The sequence below is a fragment of the Zootermopsis nevadensis genome, unplaced genomic scaffold, assembly GCF_977971745.1.
Source record: "Zootermopsis nevadensis isolate Lab colony 2312 unplaced genomic scaffold, Znev_1.0 Znev_ptg000002l, whole genome shotgun sequence".
Classification (NCBI taxonomy): domain Eukaryota; kingdom Metazoa; phylum Arthropoda; class Insecta; order Blattodea; family Termopsidae; genus Zootermopsis; species Zootermopsis nevadensis.
This window is the reverse complement of record NW_028259134.1, coordinates 22,288,110-22,308,422: the sequence shown is the minus strand read 5'-3', so window position 1 is coordinate 22,308,422 and position 20,313 is coordinate 22,288,110. Positions and strand designations below refer to the sequence as shown.

General features: G+C 38.1%; 3 protein-coding genes across 7 annotated transcripts; 1 reads left to right on the top strand and 2 right to left on the bottom strand.

The window, feature by feature from the left end:
* Nucleotides 1-893: 893 nt before the first annotated feature.
* On the bottom strand, nt 894-7,805 carry Exd2 (Exonuclease 3'-5' domain-containing 2). Of its 4 annotated transcripts, none has more exons than XM_087353795.1 (8): nt 7,788-7,805; nt 6,297-6,453; nt 5,006-5,613; nt 3,964-4,166; nt 3,208-3,350; nt 1,843-2,030; nt 1,501-1,748; nt 894-1,115 (listed from the first exon to the last, which is right to left on the bottom strand). In XM_087353795.1, coding segments are annotated over exons 2-8 (1,470 nt in total). In that variant the 5' UTR covers nt 6,375-6,453; nt 7,788-7,805; the 3' UTR covers nt 894-1,113. The 4 variants fall into 4 exon arrangements, with proteins under 4 accessions (XP_087209921.1, XP_021940331.2, XP_087209925.1 ...); XM_022084639.2 differs by lacking the exon at nt 7,788-7,805 and adding an exon at nt 6,535-7,315; XM_087353799.1 differs by lacking the exons at nt 6,297-6,453; nt 7,788-7,805 and adding an exon at nt 5,705-5,861.
* A 195-nt stretch (nt 7,806-8,000) lies between these two features.
* On the top strand, nt 8,001-13,149 carry Idi (Isopentenyl-diphosphate delta isomerase). Of its 2 annotated transcripts, none has more exons than XM_022084657.2 (5): nt 8,001-8,094; nt 8,910-9,097; nt 9,389-9,536; nt 10,056-10,247; nt 10,932-13,149. In XM_022084657.2, exons 2-5 carry the CDS (start codon nt 8,913-8,915, stop codon nt 11,103-11,105), a joined length of 699 nt encoding a protein of 232 aa, XP_021940349.1. In that variant the 5' UTR covers nt 8,001-8,094; nt 8,910-8,912; the 3' UTR covers nt 11,106-13,149. The 2 variants fall into 2 exon arrangements, with proteins under 2 accessions (XP_021940349.1, XP_021940348.1); XM_022084656.2 differs by lacking the exon at nt 8,001-8,094 and adding an exon at nt 8,103-8,294.
* Nucleotides 13,150-14,374: 1,225 nt separating this feature from the next.
* On the bottom strand, nt 14,375-16,150 carry LOC110840004 (26S proteasome non-ATPase regulatory subunit 9). The gene is made up of 4 exons (XM_022084663.2): nt 15,968-16,150; nt 15,694-15,793; nt 15,112-15,290; nt 14,375-14,734 (listed from the first exon to the last, which is right to left on the bottom strand). The coding sequence occupies exons 1-4, from the start codon at nt 16,064-16,066 to the stop codon at nt 14,507-14,509; spliced, it is 606 nt and encodes a 201-aa protein (XP_021940355.1). The 5' UTR covers nt 16,067-16,150; the 3' UTR covers nt 14,375-14,506.
* Nucleotides 16,151-20,313: the final 4,163 nt, after the last annotated feature.

Below are 20,313 nucleotides of genomic sequence, written 5' to 3'. Positions count from 1 at the left end.
TTATGCCCTTTAGTGTGTTTTCAGCTTCGCCTCTTCCTACCAGTCGGAAAGCTAAGCTTTCCCAACACGGTCGTGTGGGTCATGCGGGGTACTACGCCCTCTCACTTCGGCAAGATATCACTCCTTACAGAGGGATTATATAACTCTGAATCTGATACCTTAGAAATAATTCAATGAACGCAATATTATTTTCAAAAATTTAGTCATGCGCATCACGAACATTTTCTCACTTAACCTCAAAACTTGAAATCTGACATTAGAATGTTAGAGAACGATAAAACAGAAATAAATTAAATTTCGTATTGAAGTAATATTTTACTGCCAGAAACTCATACCCAGTAAATTCCAGCAATCGGTAATACCAGTGCTACCAATGCAAGCCTTGCACACTTTCAAATATATATCAGTAAAAGAACTAGGAACCCTTGTCAATTTCTTTTCTGTGACCTTTGACAATGTTATGGATAGCCAGTGCAGTCTATAGTAATGAAATGGTTGCCAACCCCTGATTTACAGAATTAAAACCTATAAAAATAAAACATTTTTTCATTTAAACACTTCGTCTGCTTACTAACACAACCTTCTTTTCACGCCCAAAACATTCTGTAGTGCAACACATACTTTTTGCATGACTGAAAAGATCACACCACAGATTATATGGTGTGTACAAATGACTGAGAATGATCTCATTAAACGAAGTCAAATATCATTTTAGTCTTTTGTAACCAAGTTTCTCGTTGGTCATTTCTGATATGTAAAGGAATATGTGAAATACACAGGGATATATTTTTCTTTAAATTCACAATCTAAACAATGATGGATGAGTCATGAGCTAGCATGAAGTACGCAACATATTATATTTTCACACACACACACACACACACACACGTCCATTTTACTAAAATATGATTTATTTAATGATAATGACAATAACACAGACTACATAGTGAAATGATAATTCATGAAGAAATGAAATGGAAAGGATACAAAAGGAAGTGGCCATCGTCAAAGTTTTGAGGTATTGTTCCGGCATGTTCCTGGATGACTGAGGAAAACTATAGAACACCTCAGTTTAGATGGCTGGTGTTTGGATCAAGATTTGAACCTGGGAACTCCTGAAAACAAAGCAGAAATAACAAAAATTCAGCCAATCATCTCGTATCATCATAAACCGATGTGGAGGGCAATGTAAGCTGGTCAAATAACAAGAATTAAAGACAGAGCAAATGACCATCAATTCCCACACCCGACCCAGTTGAATGAAGCTTTGCCTGGATGTGATCATGAGTGAAGTTCAGCAATCGCCAATCACGCAATTGACTTACCCTATTGTCACTTAACTTGAATATTACAAGCATCTGAAAAATTCATGTCTAACTCAAAATGTAAATCTGACCTCTAGTAGAGTTTTAACAATCACTTAAGATTTATTACGACAAAATCCGTAAACGAAACAGAACGAAGGTACTGGAATGAATAATTAGACTGTCAAGTTCTTACAGGATTCATCCAGATTGATGCCACTGACACCAGCTCCTTCCGGCTGGATAAGACCTTCAGCAATACGCTGCTTCAGACGTTGGTGATTGTGTTGCACAGACCACAGAGCAGGAAGGTAGCGTGGTCGCATCATTGTGAGAAAATGTTCTCGCCACCTCTGCTCTAAATACATTAAACCGTCATTCATTGGGTTTGAAAAGTGCATCACCACGCGCAGACCATGAGGCTCGTAGTTTTCGTTCATCACGCTACAGAAAGCGAACATTACCAATATTATTCCAGATTCAGGATAGAAATTGTTTTTAAGTAGCACGTAATAAACCCGATATCAATGCAGCTCACCTGACGACGATCTCGTTCGCCTTCTGGAGCATGTCTCTTGAGAGTTCTGTCCCATATTCAGCACCAAAATGCTGCAGTACAATCTCTTGAAGCTCCTTCTTACGCTTAAGAGGAATCTTGTTTTCATCTGGCGACAGCAAGGCACGTGCAGCAGAGCGCACACGTTTCAGATTTGTAACATCAAACATCTAAGATATAAAATTTAACATATTTACACATGGCTGCAAATTCATCAAACTACTTCTTCAAGTTGACCATGATGTCCGAGACTCAAGTTTTTGTAATTAAATTTATGAACACAACCTAAAATACTAATATTTCTAATTAGCCAGCCAGTTAATCCTAAGGTGCAGGGTATTCGTTGAAAAGTCTGTCATGTGACTTAGCTGGTCAAGATATACCCTGAATTTGAGCGACAAAAGCTGTCTGTCTGATTCTAACGAAATTCAGTATAATTGAAGGTAGGAAAAGAGTGGACACAGACCGAAGAGGAAAACTCATGGGTAGACAGGTAACAAATGAGACTTTGAAGATTTCTGTCTTCTGGGTTGTTGCGCTGTGTAGTCTGGTCGATGTTTACCAACGTTTCTGAGGTCATACTGCCTCCATCATCAGGGCAATGAGTATGAAGATTTCTGTCTTCTGGGTTGTTGCGCTGTGTAGTCTAGTCGATGTTAACCAACGTTTCAGAGGTCATACTGCCTCCATCATCAGGGCGATGAGTATGAAGATTTCTGTCTCTTGGGTTGTTGCGCTGTGTAGTCTAGTCGATGTTAACCAACGTTTCTGAGGTCATACTGCCTCCATCATCAGGGCAATGAGTATGAAGATTTCTGTCTTCTGGGTTGTTGCGCTGTGTAGTCTAGTCGATGTTAACCAACGTTTCAGAGGTCATACTGCCTCCATCATCAGGGGAATGAGTATGAAGATTTCTGTCTTCTGGGTTGTTGCACTGTGTAGTCTGGTCGATGTTAACCAACGTTTCAGAGGTCATACTGCCTCCATCATCAGGGCGATGAGTATGAAGATTTCTGTCTCTTGGGTTGTTGCGCTGTGTAGTCTGGTCGATGTTTATCAACGTTTCAGAGGTTATACTGTCTCCGTCATCAGTGCGATGAATAACATATGAATATTCATCGCCCTGATGACGGAGGCAGTATGACCTCTGAAACGTTGATAAACGTCGACCAGACTACACAGCGCAACAACCCAGAAGACAGAAATCTTCATTCTCACCGCTGTGAAAACCTCAAATCTTACAACTGAGACTTTTTCATACGACAGTCCAACATGGAGAAAGTATCAGCTGATGCTAAAGAAAACTTCCACCCACATTTTAAATATCTGATACTCAATGTAGTATACCTTAACATCATCACAGCTACCAATTGGTGAGTTGCATTCAACCGCAAGCTGCTGACGCAGCGCGACATCAAAACTGCTGCTCTTTAAGTGACAGTCCAGACACAACAGAAGAACATCATGTGAAATGTGGTCTTTCATCACAACTGCAATTAAAATTATAATTTTGCTTATATAAAGCACCTATCTAAGACCTAAATTTATAAAATCATTAGTATTCAGTTTAAAACTGTCATCAGATGTAATTTCCAAAACACAAAAAGAAAGCATTTGAATGCAGATGCCCGACAGACGAACCAATAAGTGGCAAAGGTGACGTCCATGGTGCTTATCTAAGTACAAACCATGAAAATGTGTGGGAGGAACGGAGGTACAGCTCCACTCTTTCTTGACCTTAGAGATTGGCAGTCAGCCTCATGTCTTGTCTGCTTTATGTCTTGGGAAAGCGCTCATGGTATTCACTGGATAAGAGACTACAAAGAGCGGCTAAGAGAAAAATCTCTTAACCCTGCCAGGAATCAAACTCTGGTTATCCGACCCACAGCCTTTTCACTGTACTGACTCTACTATCCCATAACAAAGAGACTGATAAAATTGATAAAATAAAATAAATTAAATAAATAAATAAAAATAAGGGAAATCAAAAACACTTCAAACAGAGCTGTACTCTCACACAGAATAAAATTAATCATGAACGCTGCTCGACGGATGAAAAAGCAAGATATAACAGAAGTCCAAGGAAGTTTGTACGTAGCTTACCGGGGAAATGTTTGCGGTATTCACGGGGCACAACGCACTTTCGGATATACGACTCATTCTTGCCGCAAACTACACAACGGTTAGCTTTCTCCTGCGTGTAGTACCGTCCAACTTCATCCACAGCTCGTCCCGCTGGCTCAAACAGGAGTCGAACAGTGAGGGGATTATCACGTACTTTTACTCCCAACTTCTTGAATAAATACCTAGAACATGCCCCAGTAACTAAAGAAATATGTCTGTGTCAATTAGCCTCATTAAGAAGGAGTGAAAGCAAGAGATAGTATAGCTGCGTCATATTGTGATATTAATTAAAATAATTATTATATTTGTTTACCATCAATCACAATAAAATAGTAAGTTAAGATAATTAAAATGATTAATATATCATCTTATGTTCCATATTGAGCATTCGATTTACATCGGAACATTCACAACATGTTTCGGTTTATCAAACCGTCATCAGGTGTAAATTATAAACTTTTAAACTCAAATTACAATTATTTATAGTTTTTACAATTTTATCATCTTTCTCAGTATATTTTATGAAAGTTGTGTCTAGATATTATTAATATAACATTATTGTTGAGGTGGTGTTATTGATGTTTATATCAGTCATATATGAAATAGCAATCGGTTCAGATGTGTTCAGAGGAGAGATCCAGAAGTGTTACCATCTCGGAACGAGGTTCGTTATTGACTTTCATAAAATATACTGAGAAAGATGATAAAATTGTAAAAACTATAAATAATTGTAATTTGAGTTTAAAAGTTTATAATTTACACCTGATGACGGTTTGATAAACCGAAACATGTTGTGAATGTTCCGATGTAAATCGAATGCTCGATATGGAACATAAGATGATATTTTAATCATTTTAATTATCTTAACTTACTATTTTATTGTGATTTGACGGTAAACAAATATAATAATTATTTTGAGTGAAAGCAAGCAAAAACATAATTCTAGAGGCTACTAATATTAAATTGGATATTAAGGAAATACGTAGAGGGGACTATGCAAAAATTAACAAGTAACTCATACCATTCAATTTTCTTGTGGTCACAGGTACTAAGGACTTCTCCATCAGGGGCTTGGAGAATACAGTTTTCATACAGCGGCTTCTGCCGTGTCGAGTACGCTCGTGACGACGGTTTGGTGGTGTGCTTACTGGCCTGCTGCAGAGGTTGGCCACTTCCATTCTGCAGTCGAGCACAAGAACTTTCACCTTGTTTGGGCCTGTCCTTGTACTTAACATCAACATAAATTTGGCAGAGCTCAATAATTCTTGCCCACTTAGGTTCTACTGGACCCCAGAAGTGCCACCAAGGTCTCAACTCACGCTGGATCAACTTATCGAACATGTCGACAGCGACCAGCGCGTCTTGTGATGCGTAACGCACCTGGTGGGGTTCTAAAACAGGAGCCTCCCAGTCGCTGCAGCGAATGCGCCAATTTTTATCAAGTTTAATCCCCAGTAAATTCTGTGCCATTCCGGCAAGTCCACCACGAGACGCCGTGCCACTCTGCGCCATCAAATGACGCAAATCCAAACACCCGCGCACTGTAATACCATAATCTTTCATTAAGTATGAAGCATCATCAGATGGAACCACACCAACTTTAAAGACAGTAGCATCTTCAAGTATTTCCTGAAATAAAAGTTTTGAACTGTTTAGGCAAACAGAATCTGTAAATTAGAACATGTAACACATCCAATTACAATCCTTTCATCATTCTGACCTTTCCTCACTTAAAAAGGATGAAGGTATCCATTTCTAATACAGAAGTATCAGTACAAAGAGATTCTAGAAGGCCAAATGTCTTTAAACAAGAATAGATAAGTAATGATTTTAACTTTTGCAAGCTGCTCTGTTACACTTTTCCATAAAAATTATACTTTATAAGTACTAATTTAGATTATCTGGACATCTGTAAAGAGAAACTTTCTAATAACTAATAGTATAGTACCAAAATATGAAAGTTTAACATCTGTAATAGTAAAGTACACTACTGGACACAGTCCTAAGAATGAAGAATCCCTACAAATGTCATGTATTCCAAGTAAAAACAGGTTATGTTGAGTACAAGGCAAGCTTTCCATTTTTAATTTCACAGTAAATGATAATGATGCATGAATTATGTCATGAAATGTGGTAACTTTACTGTAACACCTACAAATGGAGGCCAGTGTTAAAATAGAATTTATCCTGCATTGTCAAACATCATCATCAGTAAGATGTGAGCAGTAATTTCAAGTCCCAGTCACCTTTGGACCACACCCCTAGCCTCATTGGGGTAAGAGACAAGATAAAAAATGTGATAATTAACTCACTTGAAGACAATGTGGAAGTTGTTTCAGGTGGCACAGACGAACGAGAGCACAAAAGCCATCTCCTGTTGCTAGCTGCATTAGAGCAACTGGCCTACGTTTTCCAAAGTCAGTTACCCACTCACAGTCAAAACCGAGAACACGGAAGTTTGCGCATTTTCTGAAATCAGTAATTTGTAATTCATTCATGCAGTGGAAATCAAAACATAACAATTGATCAGCTCTGCAACGAACTACTAACCTCTTTAACGTTCTTGCCACAATTTGACATTCACTGAAAGAATTTACGACCGCAACCTTCTCAAGAAGAGAATCGTCTCCACAAGAACTGTTTTTCTTAATTTTCTGAAGTGCAGTTCCTCGATACTTCCGTATAAAGTACAGAACCCCAACACTGACAGTTGCAGTGATAATTCCTGCTGAAAACTGTCTGTTTTTCTGACATACACTCATTTTTATTATACACCACAACATAACAAAAACAGTAACATGATTTTTGTTATAAATGTTGATCATTTTCGCCGATAAACAAACATTATTACGTAGCCTCTAGACTTTAACAGACGCCCACTTATTTAACAAATTCTTAGTTTTAACACCAAAATAAAACATTTTTCGTGTAGTGTACTCAATAACCCCTACAAAAGCCACTTAACCAAATCACTTCGTCTTGCGGTACTATTTCGTTGATGTATTCAAACAAGCATTTGGCGTTATTGTTTATTGATGGTTCTACGACGATGTCATTTGCTCCGATGCTAATGCTTCAAAAAGGACGTATCACAAAAATCTCGTCAGACATATCAGCAATTAATGAAATATTAAATTCAACTGAAATTTTGTAAAGTTTTACAAAACTGAGTTAAGGCACTAAAAATACTTGTACACCAGCAAAGATTTTATGAAACATTTTGGTGGTATGGTGAAAATACTGATTATGGACTTCTTGGTTATGACACCACGTGGTCTTGTACGTGGTTAACATATCGCGTTCACCTTCACACCAACATTTTTCGACGCAGGTTATATCAATGGTATAATCTGTGGGTTATACAGCAGGTGCGTTTCAAAACCCTTCTAACAATTTCATAATCGACCGCTATCTTGAACGACAAATAATATAAACTACTTCGTTCAGTTTTAGTATATCACAAACATAGAAGGAAACTGCAATAATATGTTTTGGAAAACAAATTTGTGTTCCAAAATCCGATGGTCTGCGCAGACCAAAATATTTGTCTGAATTATTGATTGTAAATATTTCTGCGAAAAAATCTGAGTATTACTTTGTATTCGTTTTAATTTTGTTCACTTTCATTAACTGTGCTTATGAACATAATTGAAAAGTACAATACCGAAACTTGTTTAGTTCATTTTCCCAAGTTATGTTCTCATTACTTAATTAAATTGTTTTAAAAAAGGCTATTTTCTTAACATTGGAGTTAGGTTATGTGCAGACCAGTCACAGATTTTATGGTAGTTGACGATAATTACACTTAGAACACTATCAGCCATGGATGAAATGATTACAGCAATGTAATAACCACTACCATAATAGTAATTAGAGGAAGGTAGTAATTATACACAGCTATATGGAAAAAAAAAGGGGAGGAGGAAAACTACATCCACACATTAATACTATCTATGTGCAAATCCTATTGCTGCCTTTTCAGACCTCCGTTGACACTTCGGAAAATAGACTCGAATGCCATCATTGAAAAGACACGAAAATACCAACGGTGTTTTTGAATTCAACGTGCTAGTTACCGACAAGGACTGAAGATTTCTCCACGAACCACTTGTGCGTAACTTATCTACTGTCACGAGTCTGTTGCAACATAACCTAAATTTTTTTGACAATCGGTCGGACCGATAAGTGTATGTTGAATTGGTGTTTGCGTTTATCGACGATTGAAGCATTAGCATTGCACGCTGCACTCGAGTGTGTTGGTTCGTTTGCTGTCAAGAACTAGTTTGTTTTGAAGTGTTGTTCAAATTATCGTAAGTTCTAACGTAAATTTAGGTTGGAGATTATTACCCTAGTTTCACATAATGCGTTTCTTGCACGATTTAAATGCAAACAAGGCTTCCCATTTCTGTATGTCCACATGATTTGAATGAAATTTGGTATAAACGTTATTCCAATGAGGGCTAACCAAAAAATATGCTTTCTTCTTCTAAAAACGGTAATACCACGGCTCATGCACAAACTTGAATGTGGTTCATTATTGTAGTTTAGGTCATTCTTGTACTAATGTGAGCATTACTAAGCCACGTACCTATGAGTGCATGTACAAATTTCATCAGATAACACCAGTTATCTACTTATATTAATCTTACAATTTAAATTTAATATAGCTTTTAAATTCCTGTCTGATGTGTTAAATTCTGTAACATTTACAGTTTTGAGAATAAAGTAAGTCACTGATAAGCACAATAATGAATGTGTCACACCTAAGCATCATGCCTCAGACTTATATAAGACATGGAAATAAATCATAATGCTTTATTAGTCGTGGTTATAAACAAAGTTGTGTGGTTAACCCCATCTGCCGAATACTTGTTATATAACATGAAAGTTCATATAACTGATTACTGTGGTTTTATTCGTTGCAGACAATGGTGGCAGTTGGAATTATACGCCACTTATTGCAGCGGGTCTCCGTTAGGAGTCTTCAAGAAGCAGCGTTGACAGAGCGCTGTATTGTCGTAAATAACCATGATAAGGTTATAGGAGGTGCCAGCAAAGGAGACTGTCATCGCGTGCAGCCCGATGGGGGCCTTATTCTACACAGAGCATTCAGGTTGAAACTTTTTGATGATAAATTACATTACTTTTATGGACAATGAACCTGAACTGGGTTTATTGGTTCTGTTAAATGCTTTTGATGACATTGTCAGAAAATTCTGTTTGCTGCTGGCCACGAACTTCACACATTTACCAAGTTATTGCGTAGAATTTATTTTTAATTTTAAAAAAAACTATCCATTTTAGAAAAGTATAAAATTTACACACTGTTGGGTTTGGGTGTTTGAAATGTGAAATGGATTTTGTTCAGCCTAATATGTTTTAAATCTTAATTTGTGCATTTCAGCGTGTTCCTGTTCAACTCAAAAAATGAGCTACTTATCCAGAAGCGTTCTCCTCAGAAATTAACATTCCCAAATTGCGTCACCAACACTTGCTGTAGCCACCCGTTGCATGAGATAGCGGCAGAGGTGGTGGAAGCTGACGTTCTAGGGGTACATGCATCAGAGCAATAAATGAGTACTTTAGTTGCAATAAACATTACGAGTTCTCGGGCTACCAGCCGTGTCAGGTGGTTTAATTGAGAAAATACCAGCGTTTCAAGAACCCTCTTCCTTCTCTGAATACCCAGAGGATGAAGATGGTTCTTCAAATGTTTTGTCAATTAAACCACCTGACACGGCAGGTAGCCATAGAATAATTAATTACACTTCGTCGCTGTGAAAGCTTCAGATCACGGACTAAACATGCCGTCCATTGACACTGGAAAATAACTTTGCATTTTTATATAATTATGTGTTTTAAACCCTCATGAATTAACAGACATGCAGCGTGGAATATAAACCACCATTTATCAGTTCTGTTGACGCTCGTTCGTGGGAGATTTTGAAGTTCCCTTTAAAGAAAGGTAATAGTACAATTATGGCTCCTGTGGTCAGTTCTTTAAAGTGGCAGCGAATAGCCGAACAGTCGATAAAACGTTTGAATTCATTCACGTCTACTTTGCATGGCAGGTGCGTCGAGCAGCGGGACGCCGTCTGAATTACGAGTTGGGAATCCCCCTGGAGCAGGCAACTCCAGAGAAATTCCAGTACCTCACTCGGATACATTACTGCGACCCTGGCGATGGAAAATGGGGCGAACATGAGATTGACTACATATTGGTGCTGCACGGCGATGTCACTCTCATTCCAAATCCTGATGAGGTTATTTTTTGTGTCAGATTTTTTATTTTTAATACGTGTACGGAAGTAGAGAACCAGATATTTATTCACAAGTATGGAATTAAGATTGTAAATCTGTGACGTAACCAACTGATTAGCGATTAGATTCAGCTGTCTTGAAATTTAACCGAGTACGTCACGAATTCAAGTTAGATGTTAATGTTACTCTAACCAACTTTGTAATTTTCTTGTTCCCTTCTGCATTCTACATGGTCTGCTCCTCTCGACCCGTTGGTTTAATTAATCTGTAACGAGAACTGACAAATTAGTAATTGACTTTCAGCCTGGAGACCATTTATCCTGAGACTTTTCTTTCCTTGACCTTCCCAGGCAAATTCTGGGATATTTAATACCTTAAATTAGGTCATGTACACTTCTTTCCATATCCTTTCCAATTCGCTGTTTATTAATCATCCTATAATTTGACGCTATGCACTCCGAACTACTGAAGACATTAGCTTAAGCCCCCATAGATTGTTCTCCTTTTTACTCTTTATTCATCTATCTTCGGTCAGTATTTCCAGCACTAACTTGTCAACAGATATAATTTTTCTGCCCCCGTGAATGCTAAGACTTGAATTCCGGGGCCAAATTTGGTTGTTCGACAACTGAACGGAATCATAAGTTCATTGTATATGTTGTTGTTCTATTTTTTATTGTTTTCAGGTGAGTGAAGTGCAGTACGTGGCACGTGACAGACTGGACACCTTCCTCGAGAGCCAGTCAACACAATTAACACCGTGGTTTCGTCTCATCGCGCAGCACTACCTCCGACTCTGGTGGGACAACCTCCATCAACTTCACAAGTTTCAGGATCACACAACGATCCACAGATTTTGATGATGAACGCTAATCTGCGTTCTTTGAGAAGGGGCAGCACGTACAAGTATTGCCATGTTACCAACATAGCTTTAAATAACACAGCACAATACTTTCTTACGTGTAATTTGTCAAGTGTACCTGCACATCTATCGAAGTCTGAAATTTGCACCGCCTATTCATCTATCAAATTCTGAAACTTGTACTGCTTTTAGAACTTTGAAAAAGCACGAAGAAAGATCTAAAGAAATTTCCCACATTATCGCAGCAGTAGCAGTCTTAAAAAATTCCATACGATAGAAAAATATTACAAATTTGAAGTGCCCCCCCTCCCTCCCATGGAATCAGTGCCAAAAGTTGTATGTCTTAAACCACGTGTTTTAATGGTAAAGTTGGTAATTTTGTTTATAACTCGAGTGAAATGATATTGCGGTAAAATATTCCGTAATGTAGGGACTTGGCGTCCTCGCTGTAAGACGCTCGACTGTCCTTCCGAGGGCAGCATGTTAGAATGAAAACTTCACCTGTGCCAAAGACAAAACTCTATTGGAGGAGGTCATTTTTGACCCAGAATTTTTGTTGTTCTTCATTAATAATGATGTGGATCCATGACATTTTTGCACAATCATTTTATGGCAGACGACAAATGCATACACGCAGGGAAAAAAGTATGCCACGAAGACTGCGTAACATGAAAGAAGAATGTCAATTTATTGACACTTTTAAGAACTGCATGTCAAATTTTAACCACGTACATATATCAGGCCCTCGTGGTACGGAACCCAAGTTCAACTGTACCTTCTACATGCCAGCCATCAACTTTACGAACACCTTATAAACAGGCGTAAATGTGTGCCTTATATTCATGTCTCACATAATAAATATATTTATTAATTACTGAAAAAAAATTTCAGGACAGTCGGTTGTCACTTCGTGAAGATTCGTGTTACAAAATTTAACTCGTATGAATCGCGTGCTCTCCGCTTGGCTTGTCTTCCGAACACGAACTTCCTCGTGCGGAAACTTTAGATGAAAATCAAACGTGCTAACAGGAATGCAAACCAAGGACACAACATCACCCGGTCAGTCGGTGAAACCGGGAGACATGGACGAGTCATCAGTCTGCCTAAAGCGGCCCATCCATGTACGAGTCTGGCTCGGCGAGCTTTGCTCTGTGCTTTGGTGTGCATCTTGTGAAATAGTTTTCTGCATTCTCTAATAGCACACATAATAATGTTTCCTTGCTCTTTATGTTTCATTTCAGGAAATAAAATTGCCAATTTCTAATTTTTTAGTCATTCAGAAACATAACCCCCCCGAGTTATAACTTTGCACTTATGGGAAATGGCAACTTGCTTTACGAACTGTCTCCAGGAACGTAATTGTAAGAGTGGGGTCTGCCTGCTTATACTTGAGAATGCATTTTTACAATTTTTATTCTCTAAATAACATATTTAACCATGAATTTAAAATTGAAAAGCATTTTTGCTGTGGTGGTGGTTGAACTGACGCTAACCGGCATGCAAACGCATATTACAATTAACACACACTTCAGACGAAGTCACTATGAAATCTGAGTTGCATTGTGACTCTGTATCATAAGAGCACCTGTTTATCCGTGTGGTTTTTACGTGGCTCCGAGCCGTAACTACAACTATGTTTATTGGAATTTTGTATGCAAGTAATTCACAAACTCTGAACGAATGTAGGAGCCTATATAATTGTCACATTCCAGTCCTCAAACTGTTCATCGCCAGTGACCCTAAAGTGTTTTTTTTAGTAACTAGTTCCTCGTGTAAAACATGACATTTTTCTTGATTTTTTTTTCTTTATGAAAGATTAAATTAATTTGTTGAGCAAACTGAATTATTATGCTCTCTAAATAGTAATCTAGACACGTAGAAACACTATCAAAGAATCTCACTTTGAGAATACAGTTTGAGAACTCCTGTTACACGCCAAATATAAATATCTCATTTAAGATCTTAAAAAAGAAGTTTGTATCTGTGTACAGATTGTAAAATTCTGTAGAATTTACTGAAATAAAATAACCTGAATTTCAGAATATTGTTGTTGTTGTTTCTCAGCACTACAACCCAGTTGTGTGTTTTTGCCGCCTCCTTTCCTGAGGTTTCTTGGTCTTTAAAGTGTGCATTTGTGAGTAGTGAGTGACCAGGCCACCGACTCTGCACAATTTCTACTCAATCCTGATTTGACTTACTGCCAGAGCCATCTAGTAGAGAATCAGGAGACTTTTGGGTGAGAAAATTTCAGAACATTACCTGTGTCAAAAGTCTTTAATTACCATATAATATCAATAACACACTGGAATCCTTACATACAAGATAACAGTGGTAGTTCTAGAAATTTTAAACGACGTAAATCGGAATCATACTGCCTACTTTGAAATTCCACGAATATTTTCATAACGAAGAGAATACAGCCTTGAAGGGGTCAGAATAACCAACAAACAAAATTCTTAACTGCAAACAAGTACAGCGGTCTGTACTAGCAATAATTTTATTTGTCGTGTCACACGAAAGCGTAACCGGATACGTCCACTCTGAATAATATTATTTTATGTCGAATTTTTACTGTTCAAAAATCACTGCTCCTGACATAACGCCAATTACTTGAGTAGAGAAAGATTATTGTGCTTAAAACATCCAAAGTATTTTGCTTCCTACGTATCCCATTCCTTGATTCTGGCTTCTTAAACATCCACATCCCTCCCATTGCTACACAGCCTTGGCAGATGATACATTACTAAGTAAATTTCTTCTATCAAAGAACATAATTATTTTAAATCATCAGAAAGGTGACAAAGTAATTTAAGGCATTACCATGGCATTTCCCTATAGGGACTAAGGAACCCCATGAAAACCTGTCAGGATAGCTGATCTTCAGGCTGATGTCCGAACCCGAGACCTCAATATGAAGCAGGAGTGCTAACCACTCCCCACTTAATGGTACCTGCACCTTGTCGTGGTGGTGGGGCTCAAGTACCTCAGTGACCCCAAGAGCTACTGGTAGGGTCTCCCTAGCCAGATTGGTCGAGAGGGAGAGGTCAGACTAAGACAGGTACCCTGGTCCTCCAGGTTGGGGGTTGGTCGCAAGGCTAACAACCTTGCACATAAAAAGGAAGATGTTTTGAAACCTCGATCAAAGCCTCCGACAGACGGACCTAACAGAGGACCAAATGGAAGAGGAGAATTGAGGAGGCCATGGACCGAATACGGACCGGAGAGCCATAGAAGAAAAAGAAGAAGATGTGCTAACCACTTGACAACAACATTTAACATTTTTCTTTATTAACACAGGACATACATATGCATGTCAAGGAAATATTTTCCAATTATACATTTATTTTTGTTATTAACTTGCATGATGCTAAACATTTTATCAGTAATTTTAACATTTTTCTATCTTTCTACAGTTTCAACAGGAATTATGTTACACCCCAGGAGTCCACGTCCCGACCACACATGAGGCGTGAGACTCAGCCTTACCATCTTGTCATGCCTCTTGACTCGAATGCTTACAGATCGTCCCTGAGTATGCTGGACCACGGTACTGATGTCCTGCAGAGATTTCAAATTCCCTGCGTTTACTGAACCAAATTCCACAATCAGATCCTCTACACAGATGCCCTGAGAGAAAACATATTTATTCAGAATGAAATTGCAATTCTTTCAAATTTGAATTTGTTATGAAGGGCCGCTTGAATTTAAGACAGCGGCATACAAACTGAAGTGTCACATGACATATACCAAAGACTGAAATGAAACTAGTGTAATTATTGGTGCTGACGATTACAGAAGTGAAAAGTTTGGCATAACACTAATGCTTTATACTTTGTATTTTGAAGGTACCAGGCTAAATTTTCTGCCAAGTTAACTAATTATCCTGAAGATTCCTCGCACTTCGCCTCGTCTCTTCTTAATGGCATTAACAAACTCTGTCCAATGTGCAGATTTGAACTCTTTACTGCCCATGTAATATTCCTTGTAACTTTCTTTCAACTCACGGCTTCCTCAGCTGGTGAATGCGGTGCGACAAAGTTAACTCTTGCTATAGGTTCTGTGTGCTGAACTGCAGATGTTGATGGATCAACTGGTAGACCTACTCCTTCCCTCTGTTGTCCATGTAGGATATGCAGATTTTGTTCTATCTTCAACATTACGCCCTTGAGATCATTCATGAGACCTGAACACAGTCGACCGCATATACCGAGTTTCACAGACAAATGGTAAGACCATATAATGAATGCCATTCAATCACAGCTTTTTTATTTAAGAATGTACATTAACATTTTCCAACGCATATCTTTTAAATGTTTTGAAAGCAAATAATGATAGAATCTGAAGTGAAGTTTTGAATGTTTAAGTAAAATGAAAAGCCCAAGTGAGAATGACATTAAGATCGGAATAACAGATTGTGAAAGTTGCCACACAGTACGCATTACTATAATAAGTGTTTCAAATTCATCAAAATTCAGTTGACCATCTACTGCACTTTCACATAAGCCTTCCTACAAATTACACTACCTCCAGTAAAAAAATGACAATACTTTCTTTAGAAATAACTCAAATAAATGGTTGACAATTACATATAATCTTATGCCTGGCATCTCGGACTTGGTAAACATCAATATCCTGCCTGGGGTATCCACAGTCATCCACAAGTGCCTCTGTCATTCCAACACTGTTCTGTAGAAAAACGAATAATATTTCACCATAAATGCTTCGGAGAAGCAGTGAACAAGTGCTTTCTTCCGTTACCACTAAATGTAGAACTGAGACCATCCCAAAAGCTACAGCATTATGCAAAAATTACAACTGTATCAAACACGACATGAATTACTGACATGCTATAATACTTACACGATCTAATACAGACTTGAACTGACTGATTTCATTTTCAATTTTTTCCTTTTCATGGATCAGTGCTAAGACGCTATCACGTGTAACATTCGCTTCCATTTCTAATTAATGAAAATATGTAAACTCACTTCGAAAGACGCTATTCACTCTACCAATGAATATAAAACTACATACAGGTACACAATCTGGCTTTAAGACATTGTATTGAAGAGTGGTATGAACCACTATCAAGAGCTCAGTCGGTAACAAAGCTACCTACCATCCGAGCCAACCAATTTTCACCTCCCCCATAATCATCGACGACCAACAAAACTTATATTCAGGAAAGACAAATTTACAAACTTTTAAGATAACTGTCTTCTGGGGTTTGTGCTGTGCAGTTTGGTCGAAATTGACCGACGTTTCAGAACGTATTATTAAATAAATGTAGAACTTCGGTTTCATTTTCGGGACGTCCTGGCCACAAATCTTTAGACCAAAGGTTGGCTGTCCTGATTTCGGGTTTCCAAGGTTTTCATTCGTCCCTCCGTGTAATCACAAATGTATTCCATCTTTACATCTTACCAAAATACAACTTGCTACAGTGATTACATGTTTGGGACGTGTCTAGCTGCCATGTGGTTTATCTGCAACAACACGACAATGTAGATTGTGAACACACGATCAGGTTAAGTAAATTTTAATGCCAAGATATATACTAATTCATGCATGGTTAACACTCTGCTGGAGAATAGTATTATATACAATTACTACTTTCATACGAAGACAAATATGAAAGAATGTCTTGGTGGCATCTTGTGATACGTCATAATCTAGACCACTGATTAATTATATCATAAATTGCGTATTTAAATAAGAAACATAATAAATATGCTCCAAAACGCCAGATGTTACACTTTCAATGAGATAAAAATTCTCAAAAATTACAGAAATCTTAAATAGAAATATATGTTTCTGTCATTAATTTCAGAATACAGTAAACTTTACAGAGTAATTTAAAAAACTTTGTTGCCTTCTTTTTTTGTGTCATATAAAATCAAAAAAAAAAAAATCTACGCAATTTTATTCAGTGCAATCCTGTTTCAGAGACATGTCCATACTTTTAAAGCCAAGATAATTAATTTCACAGACAACATATCATCTGGAAATATCACTGAATTCTAGGTCAAATGTTAAACATTGGAAATAATTTTGTTATTACGTTAATAACACATAATAGGATACCAATTGAGTTGCCAACACTGCAAAAAATGTCATATTGTATATAAAAATTAATTTAAGGTTTCTAGGATACTGACTCGTATTAGAGTTAGGTTATGTTATTTTTTTTAAAAAAAATTAGCATTGCAATAAGTTTATCCTGTTTGGCCAAAGAACGATGCATTCCTGTTTATTAGTAGGTTAAAATTACTTGATACATCCCAAAATTATGCTGTAAGACAGCTCCCTCTCTCTCTCTCTCCGAACAGTTTCAGGTGCCTTATACAAAATTCCCTTCTGAATATTTGTGGGAAAAAAACAATTACCAACTTATGAACATAAAACTAGAATAATACCCCTAGACTTACAGTATTTTAAAAAAAAACACCAAATAGCCTAATCACATCAGACTACAAGTAACAATTATCAGACTGACATCAATCAAAATAGGTTTGGTATACTGAAACACAATATTGTTTAACATTATGACGGTTCAAGTGCGTATGTTCACTTCGCGTCTCTTTCCCTAAGTCCCTCGACAGTCGTTTCATGATGCAAAGGTTAATTTGCAACTGATTACAACATCCGCACATGCGCACGGAACAGACAGACTTGCGTAAACAAAACATACGTAATTAAAATTGCAATGATAATTTCTCGGCTTAACCAAAGTCCCATTTATTCAAATCTGCCTAAAAATATATTTACGCTCACGTGAAGTTATATTAAGCACATCCAATTTGGTCTGATATTACGTTTGGTGCATAATGGAAGGTTTCTGAAAGTAATTGAATAAAAAAAAATTATTAATTTTAATTATTATATAATTTCAAAAAAATCTAGAGAAGGACACGAGTCAATTAATGGGCGTTTGAAGATCGTCATTAATAGGATAACACAAAACGGACAATTAGAATGCATAAATCAAGATTTTTACTATTTCAACAGATAATTTAAAAAAAAAATTAGGGTTTTCTCATCAATGCAACAACGACCTAAATTTCGGGAATGCACCGTTCTTTGTTTCACCCGCTCGCCACGTTGAGGCACAGGATGTGAGCGGGACCTGAAACAAACAAACAAACGAAACGTCTCCTGTAAGAACACCAACAAACAAAATTGAATTAACAACATCAAAGGAAAAACTTACCTGTGCTGTTGGTACTCCTGATCTGTCTTCTGATGCTGATATATATTTTTTTAATAACGCTGACGACAAATGGCGTGAAACGGCGAGTGAGTTGTCCACATTACGTAACACAACTCAATTAAGATCAAAATATTGCGAGCCATCTTTTCCGACTTTGAAGAGAAATATATAAAAAAGAAATTCCCTGCATTCTTGCGAATCGCGACTCTCGTTTTTGGACGGAAGAACTTGTCGATGATAAAACAAAGAATCGATAACCGGGTCCTACAAAAACGACCTTCGTATGATTTGCCCGCGACGATTAAGGGAAAAAAAAAGTCGTCGACGAATTATGCCTGTGTAAACGAAGTATGGCAACAACAAACAATCCAAGAACGATTTTTTAAGAATAATATTACGTCACGAAGATTTGATTCTCGCAAACTCCTAACGCCTACGGAAATTCGCGGAATTAAAACGCCACATAAAACGAAGACGTCCCTGAATGCGCGTTGTTGTCACGTGATTATTGTTAATATTCGCTCGCGTAACGCGATTCTTCAATGTAACAACGTTCTAAGTCTTTCTCTATGCTGAATCATGAGTTCACTTTACAGCCTGAAACAATAGCAGAAAACATTAACGAAATCAAAAAGACACGGCCCTCAGTTGATACCACGACCAGCCTGGGGTCGGACTGACGTGATAAGACCGTGTCGATGTTACGACGTACCTGATGACCTGGAAAAAAGCAAATCCCATCCGAAAGCGAATGGGGCCTTAACCTACGGATTAGTAAAATAAAAAATTGTTTCTACGTTACGAAGTACGCGCTGCTCCTCTAGAAGATATCGTTCGATCGGTGTCTGCAAGCTGCTATATCCAATGGAACGCTGACTCCGGTGACACAGAAGAACACAGCACAACACTAAACTTCACTGCACCACAGACACTTAAGACAGCCTTGAATTCGACTGGACACAACACTTTTCACAAGGAAGACGAAGGCGAACGCTTAAAGGCTTAAAATTCCTAACCACAAAGACGAAATATCCTCGCGGTAACTACAATATCCTCTTACACAGCTGTTCTAACACCACGCAGGCCCTGAATTCACGAGTCACTGACAAATCGACAGAATGTGTCTGCTCCCGCGGGCACAAGAAATTAAACTCGCGAACCACGAACTGCCAACCCAATAAATTAGATAATTTGCCTGCTAAAATTCTGCCTAAGCTTCTAATCGTGCTTAAGGCTGACGATTCACCTACATACATAATAAGTTTACCTTCTACGCCCTTAACGTCATGAAAAATCAATAAATTGTCTAGCTCGGCTGGCCAATTAGAAGGCGCGTTTAAACCGACACGTATCAAATATCAGAGGCGGATTGTGCAATTTTGAAAACAGCTATTAGGAAGACAGACAAATGTAAAAGGAGGAAACGAGAAACAGATGTGACGCCAATATTCATAAATCGAAGTTAAACAATAACACGGTTTAAAAACTGGGCTCCATACACTAGAGGCTGCATTCCGAAGATACAAACATCGACCCCAGGCTGCTTAACCTCTGTATTTACTGTGGCTATCGTGATTTTATTCGGATTTGACAATCTACAGAGATCATCCTAAGCTCGGCACAATAATGCCGTGACCCTGACCTCGACACTCCAGGCCGTGACCCTAACCTCGGCACACTAATGCCGTGACCCTAAGCTCGGCACACTATTGCCGTGACACTGATCTCGGAACTCCAGTGCCGTAACCCTAAGCTCGGCACAATAATGCCGTGGTCCTAAGCTCAGCACAATAATGTCGTGACCCTAAGCTCGACACACTAATGCCGTGACCCTGACCTCGGCACAATAATGCCGTGACCCTAAGCTCGGCACACTATTGCCGTGACACTGATCTCGGAACTCCAGTGCCGTGACCCTAAGCTCGGCACAATAATGCCGTGGTCCTAAGCTCAGCACAATAATGCCGTGACCCTAAGCTCGGCACAATAATGCCGT